Source organism: Drosophila kikkawai, chromosome X, assembly GCF_030179895.1.
Source record: "Drosophila kikkawai strain 14028-0561.14 chromosome X, DkikHiC1v2, whole genome shotgun sequence".
In the NCBI taxonomy this organism is placed as follows: domain Eukaryota; kingdom Metazoa; phylum Arthropoda; class Insecta; order Diptera; family Drosophilidae; genus Drosophila; species Drosophila kikkawai.
Window position 1 is genome coordinate 12,764,933 of NC_091733.1, and position 14,343 is coordinate 12,779,275.

The 14,343-nt window shown below is 43.5% G+C and overlaps 1 protein-coding gene across 1 annotated transcript; it reads right to left on the bottom strand.

The window, feature by feature from the left end:
* Positions 1-3,484: 3,484 nt before the first annotated feature.
* On the bottom strand, positions 3,485-7,297 carry brk (transcriptional repressor brinker). The gene has a single exon (XM_017173776.3). It carries the CDS (start codon positions 6,762-6,764, stop codon positions 4,551-4,553), a length of 2,214 nt encoding a protein of 737 aa, XP_017029265.1. The 5' UTR covers positions 6,765-7,297; the 3' UTR covers positions 3,485-4,550.
* Between the last annotated feature and the right edge of the window lie 7,046 nt (positions 7,298-14,343).

The following is a 14,343-nucleotide window of genomic DNA, read 5'->3' on the forward strand; positions in this document are numbered from 1 at the left end:
TTTGCCCACTCGAGAATGATTTATTTGATTGTTATTTGTACCAAAAATAAACTGCAAAATCTGATTAAATAAAAAAATGCCCGAAATATTAGTACAAATGGGGCGGGTACTTACTATATCTCGATCGGGGATCTGATGGATCCGCCAGAGTGAGCCCGTAACATTGATGGATCCCTTGCCCGGCTGCCCTGATTGATTAGTGATCTCCACTTGGAGGGGAACTGGAGTTTTTAGATCACACTTATGGGTATTTAGTGGAACTAAAAAGAGTTCGTTAAAGGGTTATTTATAAAATTTTGAAAAAATTAAAAAAATCTTTTTTTGCTTCGTTACTTGTCTAGAACGACTCGGCTGTTAATGCTGTTCACTGCGTTGCAAGCATCTGTCTTATTAATATAATACCCTGCAAGTGTGTAAGAATGAGTCTAGGAATAAAGTTTCTAGTACATTCAAGGATTACCTGCATATTTTCACAATTTTTAGATCAATTGTCAAACTAAAAAGAGTTCATATATCGGAAAATATATTTATTAATTGGTAATAATGATCGTATCATTTGCTAAGTATCTAAAAAACATTCCTTTTGTCATAACCTAGAAATATCCCACAGATATAACCACAATTGGTACAGTTCAGATTTAAAAAAAAAAAACAGAAATCATTCATATAACATGATTATGTCACGATCGTTGCCGTCAATCGGATCGCGCGAGATCCGTTCCTGTGATTACAACATCGCGGGTGCACAAAAACTTGCTCGATCGATAGCAGAAGGTGTATATTTGTATATAAGGTACACTAGGTACTTGCAGGTACCTTATATATATATATATATATATATAGAGGCGAAGGCGGTGGCGGTGGCGATCTTGCCATCTGCAAAGCACTCGCGACTCGAGACTTGGGACTCAGGTGAAATCTATTCCTGCGCCAATACAATCCCCTACCGTCTGCTCCCTTTTTCCCGTATTTACTTTGTAAAATTTTTGGCTGCCTGCAAATCAAAATATATATTTATTTATTTTATTTTTTTCTACGATCGAAATTTGTCACGTGGCATCACAGAGAAAACCTCATACATAGCACCACAGAAAAGAAAAAAAATAATAAAAGAAAAGAAAGCGAGCAAAAGTTTACACGGCAACGCGCTACGACGAAAACAACACGAAAATAAATCGAAATTTTGCAATCATCTGCGAGATCGGTAGCTCCTCCCACGGTCCCGCGATCTGGCAAATGTGTGTAGTTTGGTTTGCCTTCGGTTGGGTCATATTCCTCACCTGCTTACCCTCCTTTGTGTAGAGCCTGTGCTTTTCCCTGGGTTCCCCTGGTTAGTGTTCCATTGCCACTGTTCCCTGGTTACTGGTCTACCGATTTTTCTTAGCTTCCTTTTCTTTCCTTCCCACCAAACCTGTTCTTCTTTTATGTAGATCCTGTGTTGCCTTTGCTTCCTGTGGTTTGTGTTCCGCTTCCATATTTTCTGCTTTTGTTGCAGCTGTTTCATTACCACTGTTTACTTGCCAGTGTTCCCTTCCCACTATTTACTTGTCACTGTTCCCTTCCCATTATTTCCTTGACATTGTTTCCTTGTCATAATTCTGTGTCTAAGTTCTTTTCCTTAAAACGTATACCTATTGTTTTAGTTTTTATATCACAGTCACTGTTCCCGTGCCACCGTTCCTCTGTCACTGTTTCACTGCCACTGTCTCCCTGCCTAATTTTCTCCCACACTTGAGTTCCTTGCCTGTAAACCATTATTTCGGTTCCATTTCCTCCATTCCCAGTGGATCTTCTTACATTCCTTATTGTTCCTTTGCCTTATTTTTCATATTATTTCTTATTTCGTGATTTCCATTTCTTTCCATTCTCTTCCTTACTATGATATAGACCGCTAAATTTGTAAAGTTTGCTAGATTTTCGGATTCGAACTTTTCCTTTCGATATATGTATATTCTTTTCCCCCAAACCCAAAGGGGTCTCCTCTCTCTGTCCGCAAATGTCGCAAAAATTCTTTAGTTTTTCACTCTGCCGAAGCAGAAGAAGAAGAAGGAAAAGCGCGTCAAGTGAAAAACAATGACTCGAGAACCGAAACCCCCGTCCACCCCTTCAAAAAAAAAAAAAAAAAATATATATATATATATATAAAGAACCAACGATCCCAAGCCCCAAACCCAACGGATCCCATCCAATTCGATCGCTGCTGCCTCTGACGATGATGTGGCTGTGGCAGTGCCTCTGCCAGTGACTGTGGCTGTGGGCATGTGTGTGGCTGGCAGTGGTGGGGCTGATGGTGATGGTGCTGCTGCTGGTGCTGGTGCTGTGGGGCTCGTGATTGGCGCACACATTGGCAAACGAGAGCACTTTATTTTTAAACGTTTTAAAAATACAATCATTATAGAATTTGCGGCTTAGTCATACCCCGCCGCCGAAATGTGCCAAGCGAATTGACCAGCGCGAAACCGAGTAGAGAGATCCGATCAGGGGGCCCGCGCTGCTATATAGTATAAGTACAATACCTAGTACTAACCCCCCCCCCCCATCCCACACACACACACACATGGAAAAGCCACCCTAGAAAGCCTTAAGCCATAACCCGTGACACGCATATCCATCACATCACAGTCCATGAGGATCGCCAAGATCAAACGGCAATCGGTTCGTTCTATAAATCCCTCTCGCACAGTCAGCCAAAGGAATTACGTAGCTATAGCCGGGCAGATTTGTCTAGATTATGGGAGCTGGATTTGGGGAAAGCAAAGGTAGTTTAATTTTTTACGAAGTTTTTAAGTTTTTTTTTTTTTTTTTTTTAAGATGGTGGATAAGGATAGTTTTACTTTATAAAATTATACAAAAATACCCTGAATTCTCAATTTATAAAAAAATTTATATATATATATAATTATAGATATTCTTGATCAGCATCAACAGCCAAGTCGATTTAGCCCTATGTCCCTAGATTTTCGTAGACCATCAAAGTCACTAATCAGTATCCCAACGGGGTTATAATCAAGATAATATTTGTTATGGGTAAATCTGCAAGAAATTATCCTGAATTTATAAAATCCATTTGAAAAGGAAAAACAAGCTGCAACCCCTCCATTAACAGTATCCACAGTGGCTATTCCACATTTGGATCCAAAACTTCATTCTTTGTTTAATGTCAAGTCTATGATAAACATAAAAAATCCCTATAATCCTCCAAACATAGATACTCCAGTTTTGGGTCTATTTAAGCTCATTCAACTGTTTCCAACTTGGTTGTCCTTCAGTTCAGGTAGCCATATCATGTAAACTTAGACCCAAAATCCCTAAACTCCATTCTGAAAATATAGATACCAATCTCTCCAATAGTATCCTCCAGAAAAGCAAAGATTCATCATGGCCACGCCCAGTTCCATGGCTAAATCTCCCAACGAAGCCAAGTCCCAGCCCCAAAATTCAATGATAAAACCAGTTTAATTAATTTTTTTTTTTTAGTTTTCTGCTGTTAATTTAATCGATTCGCTTTTGTTGTTGATTTTTGCTTGGTTTTGTTGATTGTTGTTGTTGTTTGTATGGTTGTTTTTATGGTCACACAATTATTGTATTTGTTTTTGTCAAATATATCTTTTTTTATATAGAAAAATACTGATATTTCTATAGCTCTAAAGATTTCCCTTTAAAAAAAAACTCTGGTTTTGTATATATATAAATATATTGTATATATGTATATTGTATATAATTATTATTATTGTTAACTCTTTTACATTTAATTTCTTGCTCTCGTTTGTAAATATATATATATGTATATAGAATATATATATTGTTTAAGCTTCAGTTTTCAACAATTTTTTTTATGTTTATTACAAAATTTTGTTTTGTTGTTTTTCAATATCACAAGAATTTTCAATTTTCAATTTCCAAACGTGTATGTGTGTGTTGTGTTGGTGTGTGTTTTAAAGCTTGCGTTTTACTCTTAACAAATTTTTCTCTCAGTTTCTCTGCGTTGCATTTTTCTCACATTTTACCCCCCTCCCTCTCTCTCTTCACAAATTAAATTTAAGCGTTGAAATTCCTTTCCTTTTTTTTTTTTTAGCAAAATTCAAATGTTTCGCTTGGCTTCTTGATTTTTTTACACAATTATTTACACTTGAAAAAAAAGAACAGACACACATTAAAAAAAAAAAAAAAATACACAACTTAAGCTTAATTTGTTCTTAGTTGGTAGCCAAAAAAAAAAAAAAGAATAAAATATATAAGTATTTAAACTTAAGACCTATGGGCTGCTTTCGGGGTTTATTTTTAGTGTTTTCTCTTTTTGCTGATATGCTTGGAAGATATATGTTTTTGTTTCACTTACGATCCTAACATTCTTTAAGGTAAGACTTAGGTGCTAGTTAAAATATATATATTAAAAATACTAATAAAAAAAATGATGGCTTAGATAGCTAAAAGGCCAGGCCCAGTGACTGCCATAACTTCCGATTGGTGGGATTGCTGCTCCGTATCCTCGTTATCCTCTCTCTCCACTCCTTATCCTCCTTCTGCTAAGTATTCTTGTATTAATTCCTTCAGGCCACCAGGGTCAGGTTCGTGGGCGCCGTGGGGCTGCTGCCCGAGGCGAGCATCAGGGGCGTCGCTGTCCTGGCCAGTGCCTGCTCCTGATCCAGCCAGCGCTGCAGGTGCGCCTGCTGTTGGTGATGGGCCTGCTGCTGCTGCTGGTACTGCTGCTGTTGCTGCTGCTGGATGTACATCAGGTTGTTGTCGTTGTAGACGGCATGCAGCTGCAGGTTGAGGCTGTAGTTGCCGCTGAGACTGCCGCTGCCCGTGCTGCTCCGGCTGCTGCTGTTGTCGCTATAGGTGGAGGAGCTGCTCTCATAGCCGGAAACGGGAGATCCTTTGGGACAGCAGAAGCCGGTGGGCGAGAGGGCGGGCGCCGAGAAGGGGCTGAGGGGTGTTGTGCTGCTGCTGCTGCTGCTGCTGTTGGCTTTCGTATCGTGCTGAAACTGAGGAGGACTCCCTCTGGAGCTGACGCTGACGGGAAATGTCTGCAGGGGGCAATGAAAGCTAGAGCTGGAGGAGCGTCCTGGCGATACCGCTGCATAGGGATGATTGCTCCAAATAATGGGATCCCTCTGTTCGCATACCGTTGCCTTCTTCTTAAGGCGGCGATTTTGCTGCTGCTGCTTCTCGGACTCCTCCTCATCATCATCTGCATCGGCATCGCGTGCCTCCTGCTCCTCCTCCTCGCCATCTAGATCCTCCCTGTCCTCCTCATGCTCATGCTCGTCCTCGTGCTCCTCCTCATCATCCAGTAAATAGGGCTTGAACAGCTTGACCTGCTTGGAGGGCAGCTTGTTGTTGTGCTCCTCTGGCTGCTCCGTCTCCACATCCACTTCCACATCCTCGTTCTCCGTCTCCGTTTCCGGCTCCAACTTAATGGCGGCCGTCTGCTCCAGCTTACTGATCTTATCCGGCTGCACCGGCATGGTGATAACCTTGCGCTTCCTGAAGGTCAGATCCACACCAGCCCCTGTTGTATGACCATCCTGGTCATCCTTTTCTAGCATCTGCATTTGGCGACGAGCAGAGGAGCCAAGGGATAGATCCATGGGCGCAGGCGTGGCCACCGCTTCCAGGCGACTCTCCAGGTGATAGGCGGCAGCGGCGGCGGCATGGTAGGGATAAGGCATGAGTGGAATGTGACTGACGGCGGAACTGCTGCTTCCCGGGGAGCTGCTGCCCAGGATTGGCACTTGTGTTGGCACTTGGTTGCTGCTGCTGCTGTTGCTTGGGTTGCTGCTGCTGTTGCAGGCGCTGCTGCTATATGGCAATGTATTGGCGCTGGTGGGGCTGGGCTGAGGCAGGGTCTGAGGATGGGGATGGGGGCTACCATTGGTCGCATTGGAGCTAGCATTTGTGCTGGTGGCCATGGCTGCCGCAACCACGGCTGCGATCTTGGCCGCCGAAAGCTGATTATTGCTGCTACCATTGGTTGCTGGAGGCAATTGCTGCATCTTCTCCTGCTGTTGCTGCTGCTGCATTTTCTCCTGCTCCGGCTGCTGCATATGCGGATGCACTGGCACTGGCACATGCAGATGCGGATGGGCTGCCGCCAGTGGATGCGGATGCGGCACCATGCCATTGGCCAGCAGATGATGAGCATGATGGGCCGCTGCCGCTGCTGCTGCTGCTGCTGCCGCCGCTGCTGCCGCTGCGGCAGCATGGTGATGATGATGATGATGATGATGGGCCTGAGCCTGGGCATGGACATGGTGGGCATGGTGGGCATGATGCAGCTGATGGACCAAAGGATGGCTTAGCTGATGGAACACCTTGACGGGCGTGGGCGAAACGGACGAAGACTGCTGCGGCGACAGTTGCTGCTGCTGCTGCGACTGTTGGGGGGCAAGGTGATGCGGATGTGGATGTTGCTGCTGCTGCTGTTGCTGCTGCTGCTGATTGTTGGCCACCGATGAGCGCAGATTCGACTCGCATTGCAGCCACTTTTGGATCTGACGTCGGTGGATATTGTACTTCCTAGCCGTGGCCCGCTGGTTGCCCTTGCAGTCGTTGTCGTTGCGATACGATTCCAGGACTTGCAGCTTAAAGTGCGGCGTGAAGATGCGACGGCTGCCCATTTTGGGGCTGCCGCTGCTGCTGTTGTTGCCATTACTGTTGCTGCTATTGTTGTTGTTGCTCTCCGTGGTCGTCGCATCCTTGGGCCGCTTGAAATTCAAAGCTCCGCCGTTGATTAAACTCTGCTCGCTGCTGCTGCTATCCATCTTTTAAAGTATTTTCTTCTGGTTTTTTGTTTTTGGCGTTTATAAAACGTTTGAATAGCAAAAATATATAATATATATATATATATTTCGCTTATAAATTTGTTGTTCACGTTCTCTCTGTTCTTAGGTGCTTTTGTTGTTGTTGTAGCTGTTATTGCTACTTGCATGCGACGCTTGCGCTTTCATAACTCGCGATCTGGCAGCTCTGTTCCACACGACAGCAGCGACGTCGACGGCGACGCTTACAGACACACACTCTCAAAAAACTCAACTCAACCTCAACTCGACTCGCACACGCTCACACTTTGAAAATCCGTTGCGTTTCTTCGTTTCGTTTTTGGTTTCTTTCTGTTTTTACTTTTTTAATTTTTGCCTTTTCAATATATTCAATTCACTGTTAAAAAAAATAGTGCATGTAATGATAATGTTGTTTTGCCAGCGCAGTTGTTGTAAGTTTTGTCTGAGTTAGTTCACTTCGTTCTCATAACTCGCGTTGCGATCCGCACGGCAAGGAATCCAAAACACAATTGTTCTGCCCTCGGCGTTCTAGTTCGAAGATACGTTCTAGACTGCCTCGCTCAGTCGCTGCCGCTGCCGCGGCCAGCGTCGCCGTCGCTGCCGGCTTCGCTCGTGCTCGTTCACTCACACGCACACTCGGACACAGCGCCGCCTTTGCTGCCTGCCTGTCTGCTGGCGTTCGTGTGGGTGTGCGTCAGTGTGAGTGAGAGTGGCATCGAGAGAGCGCCGAGCCGAGCCGCGGCGCAACAACAACGGCGCCGAGCACTGCAGACAAACTGACGACAATCGTCGGCGAGGTGTCTGCGCTTCCATGTGTGCGTGTGGAGCGAGCGAGACGCCAGACCCCAGTGGCCGTACCCGTTCTTGTTGTTGTTATTACTGCCGCGGCGCTTTTGTGCGCCGTGCTGTTGTTCTTGTTGTTCGTGTACGGTGGGACCGAATGGACAGCAGGGGACGGACGCGTCCCCTCCCCTGGCGGCACCCGTTCCTTATTCCATTCCGGAGCGCTGCCACAGTCACCCGACGACTCGACTGACTAACTGACAAACACCGCGGCGGCGGAGGTACTGTGGGGCCAAGGCTTAATAAACGACAAATTTTGTAAGACGGAGGAAATATGTATAATACATATTCAATTTAAGTTCAATGTTTTTAATTAATCCTATTTTCACATTTTAGTTAAAGTTTAATTGTATTTAATATTTTCATTTTTTTTATATGTGTCTGCTCTTTAAGAAATAAACTAAGTTAACGCAATCGTCATTTTTATATGCTTGTTCTGATATTTTCTATAGGTCCTTGGACAAACCATAATTAAAAAGCTGCCCAGCCTCCTTCCAATTAAATTGTTAATATCTGTATTTTACTTTACATACAATTTTGATATATCTATTTCTGTTAACCTTAGAAACTTTGAACCTTTGACTTTGATATATTTTATAGATCAAATCTGCAATACCGCAACTTTTTATAACATTTTGCATTTCTAAAACTTGGAAAATTAAATTAAATACATAAATTAATAATAGATTTCTCCTTGAATGCCCTTTGCCACTTTGCTTTCGCTTTGGCCCCACTGTGCTGCGACGACGTTAGCGACGTTGCGGTTGCTGTTGCCGTGTGTGCTGTGTGTGGTGTTGTTGTTTCACTGCTGCCTGGCTGCGCTACAAATTCGCTGGCTCTGCCAGTTTTTCACACACACGAGCGCTAGCAAGTGTCCCAGTGTGTGTGCGCCAGAGTCGTGGCTGCCAGACATTCTGGCACTGCCACTCCACGCCCCCCGCCCCTGTTGACCCCCACCCCTTAGCACTCGCACCCGCTCTCGGGCACGACCGACGCAACAGATCGTCGCCCGAACTTGTTGAGCGCCCGAGAGAGGCAACGGCGGCGGCGGCAGCTGCTTTCTCACTCTCTCAAATCAACTGTTGAATGTGCAATGCAACGAGCGCTGCATTTTTTATATTTTTACAGGCACACATACATACGGACATCTCCAACTATCTTCCTTTTTTACTCGCTGCTATGGCCGTGGGTGCACATATGTACATATATATGTATGCTTTTGTGGTATATGTATACATAGCTTATTTCTGTCGACGTTGCCGCCGTTCTGTCTAAGCTCGAAAAAAACAACAGCAGACTGCAATAAATGCAGCCGAGAACAACAACAATAGTGCCCCGCACTTGTTGCAAATGACAAACGAAAATGCTGCTGCTGCGGCCTGCCGCCTCTTCTTCTTCTCAGCGTTCTTCATCATGTGGATTCTCCTGCTTCGGCGAAAATCTGGAATTCATGAATGAAACACATATGCACGCAGCCACCTCGCTCGCTCGCTAGCTCACCCTCTACGTGTTGGTGTTTGTGTACGGGACAGTGGGCTGCTTTGCTTGCGTGTGTATGCAAATTCATAAATAACAAAAGACAAAAAATATAAAAAAATAGAGTGTGTGGTGAACATCAATTTGCGCGTGCGAGATGGTGGGGGAAAGATGAGGGGAGCAAGGGAGCGGAGATCTTTGAGTCACCTATCTGAAAAAACGATGATAGATCTCTGGACCCAAAATGATTCCCACATCGCTTTTGCCCCGCCCCACTGTACCGCAGCTCGCTCTCCGCCGCCCCTTTTGACCCCACTGTGTGACACACCGACGACGGACTGTCTGGAAGGGAATATAAAGATCAGGGAAGAGCAAGAGAGATGGCAATACAAAATGGAGCCTGAAGAAAGGATAAGAAACTCGAAAAAAATTTTACATTGAAAAAAGTTTAATTAAAATAAAGCAATCCAAAAATGCATCACAGTGAAAATAATAAATAGGCTTCAGTACAACTTCCTTTTTTATATATAAAACAGGAAAACAGAAAAGGCACTGTTTTAAACAAATTGAAAAGTACCTCTCTGTTATATTAAAAATATAAATGTATAAAATAACTAAAGGATATATGTTCATACATACATATGTACAATATATGTACAAACTTACTTTTTTAATTGATTTCTTTTGAAAAATATTAAAAAAAAAAAATATGAAGGGAAAGAATTTAAAAAATCTTAAAATATAAGGCGAGAAAAATACATTTTTGAATTGCATTTCCAAGTAAAGCGGCCACAAACAACCCAAAAATATGTCGAAAAAAACGCCGCACCACACACACATGCACACAATTCAACCGACAAAAAGTTCAAAAGCAACACACACAACCAATCTCACATAAAAATCAAAAGAATTCCACTCTTTTTATTTAGACCCCGTCGGCTTCTAAATCGATTTATCAAAAAACAAAACAAAAAAAGAAGCGGAAAAGACGAAGGCAAAGAGATAAAAATTGAATATAAAAGGTAACGTAAAAATCGAAGAAACCTATACACACATACACACACACTAAGACATATGAATTGATTAAAAAGTTGAGGAAAAAAAAAACAAGTATAAAAAATTGGGAAAGGGAAAGGGCGCGGCAGCGAACAAGGAGGAGGAGGCGCAGAAGGAGAACGACGTGCTGGGGCACTTATGATCTCCGATCGTGGAGAGAGAATGAGGAGGAGGAGGAGGAGAAGGAAAACGAGGAGCAGGCCTCAGGTTGCTTTTGCTGACCGACGCTGCCGCCGCGCTGTCTGCGTTTGAATAAGCCCACACAAACAAACACCGAACGACAGAAGGAGAGAGAAGACACGAGAAGAACGGGGCACGTAAGGGAAGGCGCGAACAAGAACTCCACAAGATGGAGCTTCGCCAAGAAAAAAAAAGAAGCACAAATGCGTATCCTGGCAGAATGAAACTTTTATATGCATATATCCTTTAAATACTAGGATATATTAAATCTTACAAAGTCAGTGTTAAGCTTTTCCAGGAATCTTCTTCTTTAAAGCTCAAACACATATATTTCAAAAAACTACGTCCCATAGAATATGGTACAGATGAAGATTCTAGAAACTATTAGATACTGATGACAAAGATAGAGTATCTTTGAATATCAAAAGTATCTCAAAGTTGCAACATCCCTATAGGCCTTATATTGAAATACGATTTTAGTACCATTAATTTCCCACAAAATATTACCAATTCTTATCTTAATTCTTCTACATTGTTCTACATCTCGTCAGTCCTTCTTCTTCCAATAAATATGTACATCCTTAAATTGATGCAGATTAAAATCAATCTTCTGAAGCTTTGAGCCTAAACCCAATGGATGCTAAAACAGCTGTACTCATTCAAATATACAGTCCAAATTTTATAATAGATACAACATACTACTTGGCCTTATATAGAAATTTGATCCATGTACCTAACTTCATTCACAAAACAACTATCAACTCTTCAATAGCTTACTCTTATATCATTTTTAATTTCACCACAAGGACGAATATCATGTGACTAGATGAGAAGCCCTTTGGGGAAACAAAACAAGCAGGAAATTCCTGAACTATGAACAAGAGACGTGCTCATTTAGCTTATGACTAAACCCATAGAAGAAAATATACGTAGACTATATATATGCATACAGGCGAGCCTTATCAGGCGATAAGATCAAACAAAGGCGATTCAAGTGCCAAGTTCTATTTGTCGGCCAATAAAAGTCGATTCTGTAAACAATTTCGACGGAATGGGAATGGGGCTCGAGCAATTACAAAGTGCACTATAGTGGCCGTCGACAATCGGAATCAGAATACCCATATATATGTATATGTATATATATTATATACACAACTCAGAGCTGTAGAGCCCACTCATATCGGCACTATCTATCTGAACACGTAGTGCCCCCGGGGTTATCTCTTTGCCACTGACCAACCACCACTCTGGGTATCTTTATGGGGTACGTCACCCCTCAAATAAACCCTATTACCCCCCACCGATCCACGTGGGGCGATCACGTTTTCGGTTAGCGAACAAAAAACATACATCCAGGAAAACATTGTGTTATATCAGCAGAAGGCCTAAGTGATATTATTATTACAAATTGCATGTTTCACTCTTATTTTAACACAGATTTCGCAATGCAATGACAATGTGATCTTCCCTATAACACGTCTCTGCTAAATTTCAGATTAATTCATATCAATCTGTGCGTAGTGTGTGCGGTTTGTTAAACTATCTGGCAAGCGCCTGTCTTTCAAACACTCTGATCGATTCTTATCAATGTTAATATAAATAATTAATTGATTAGGATGATATGCTATGGAAAGCCTAAATAGAGCTAGAGCATCGTGTTACAGTTCGTAACTTTTGCTAGAGTGGTAACCTTTTCAAGGTAAAGCTGTAGATTTCTTGGGTTACTTTAAACTATTTGGGGGCCTATAGGTTACGTAACTCGACCAAATACTCGAACCATTTATGGCCTTTTCACTCCTATGACGTATCATTTGCTGGGCTACTGCTGAGAATGTGTGAAATATCCATTTTCAGTCCATCAGGCCGTCAGTCCCGCAGCTCCTCCGAAATCTTAACGACTTCCAATGGCGGCATTAAGGATCGTTCGCTGCACGATCGTTACGTTCTTCGTTCTCCCGTCACCGTTCCTTCGCCCCTCTTATGATTCCCAATTGCCGATTCTTCGACTCCAAGTCCGATTCCAGGTAACTACGAACCGAAGCGAACTCAGGCGCCTAATGGATAGTTCTTCTTGGAAAAGAAAGCGGCCTGCCAAAGCTGCGAGTCAAAAAGCCAGCGTCATGGTAAAGTAACGTTGTCGTCGTTGTTGTCGTTCCCCCGCCTCCCAAGCCCCCTTTCAAAGGGCCCCCTTCCATCCTTCGCTGCCCCGCTCCTGATTCCCGGTGCCTAGTGCCTGGTGTATGGTGCCCCTATGGGCCAGACATTGGGCCGCCGCCTTGGCGGTTTTGGAAGGCGCATAAAAATGCATGCTGACCATATACAAAGGAAAAAAACCGCGCCACATAAATTGTGTATGTGTGTGTATGAGTCTGGGAGCCAAGGAGAAGAGCAGCAAAAGGAGGCGCTAAAGGGGGGCTACACTGTGACTAAATTATAGACACTATCCAAAGTCTAATAGCAAAGGGGGGAGACAGGAGTTAAGAAAAATCAACGATCGCATAATAAAGTTTTGATCTGAAAAGAGTTATGATAATGTGAGAACCCATACCTGATAAAAAAAATTTAAAAAAAGGATTTCATAAACTTGATCTCAGATATTTTAAAGAAAAGCTTTAAATTTTGTTGCAGTGCATACATGAGAAAGGCAATGCGCGAAGGCAAAACTTTTATTAACTTTTCCAAGAATTGGAATTTCTTGGATCCTTGTGTGTTGCCTGTTTTTCGCCTCGCTTCGCCTGACTTTTAATGCGCTGCCCTCCTCTTTTCCTCCCATTCGTTGTCCTCGCTCTCTCTAGTCTCTGCTTCTCTCCTTTGCGAAGGGTCGTCTTCTTGCTGCTCACACGCACACAAACACACCTTGGAGCTTCAGGTGTTCCTTCCATCTTCCTCTTTTTTACGTCCTCTCCTTTAAGTCAATTCTTTGGAGCTCAGGCTAGTTAGCAAACGTCGCTGCTGCTGCTGCTGCCGGCGTCGCAGTTTGCGGTTGCAGTTCGCGGCATTCTTTTGGGCCCAGATGCGGGGGCTCAGAGGGGACTCGGCCCAGAAGGGGTCAGTAGGGGGACGCCGTCGTCGTCGAATTGAGTCAATTTCTGTTTTGCAGTCTCGAACGTGAACCAAAATGAACAAAGCGCATAAATAACGTAAAAAAATATAAAATACAACAAAATAGCCAGAAGAAGCGGGCAGAAGAAAAAGAAGCAGCAGAAGACGGCGCTGCCTGGGGCCTGTGTGCCTCAAATATTGGGGCCCTCCAACGCCAACACACGAACACGTAACACACGCACACACACAAACACAACAAAAGTAAGAAGAATAAAAGAATACCGAACCAAAGCGGACGCAGCGCCTACAGCAAAAGCCGCTTGAATAGTTAAAAAATTTAGATTTTTGGGGAATTTGTTTTTACATTGCCGTTTTAATAAATTTAAATACATATCATTTAATGCAGGAGTCATAACATGTGACCAATTAGAGATAAAAAATGTTAAATATTTTGTATGATTTTATTTTGTTTTCATTAGATCTATTTAACTAGATCCTTAAATAGATCGCTTTCTTTCTTACGTTAACTGTCCCTATTAGTATGGCTGTAGTTGTGAACACAGCGACAGACCAGCGGACGCCTACGTGCGCAGCCAGCACCAACAACAACAACAACCGAACGAAAAGTTGCCTCTGCCGATGCAGCTGTGCACAGCGGTGGATCAAGAGGTGGGGGAGCAGTAGGTGGGGAGAGGGACTGATGGAGAGAGAAAAGCGTATCGAAGACTGTGTGGCGCACTCTGGCAGACAAACTGGCAGGCGGCTCTTCCTCTTCCTCTCTCCATTGCTTCTGCTGCTGCTGCTTTTGCTCATTGCTTGTTCCTCCTCCTCCATCATCACGTATTCTTCTTCTTCTTTGGCTGCGCCCCAAGCAGCGCAGCATAAAGCGCCACACTTGCAGTGGTGTGCGTGTGTGTATGCGATTACGAGTTCACTCTCGCACTCGTGCTCGTTGGAGCTCCCG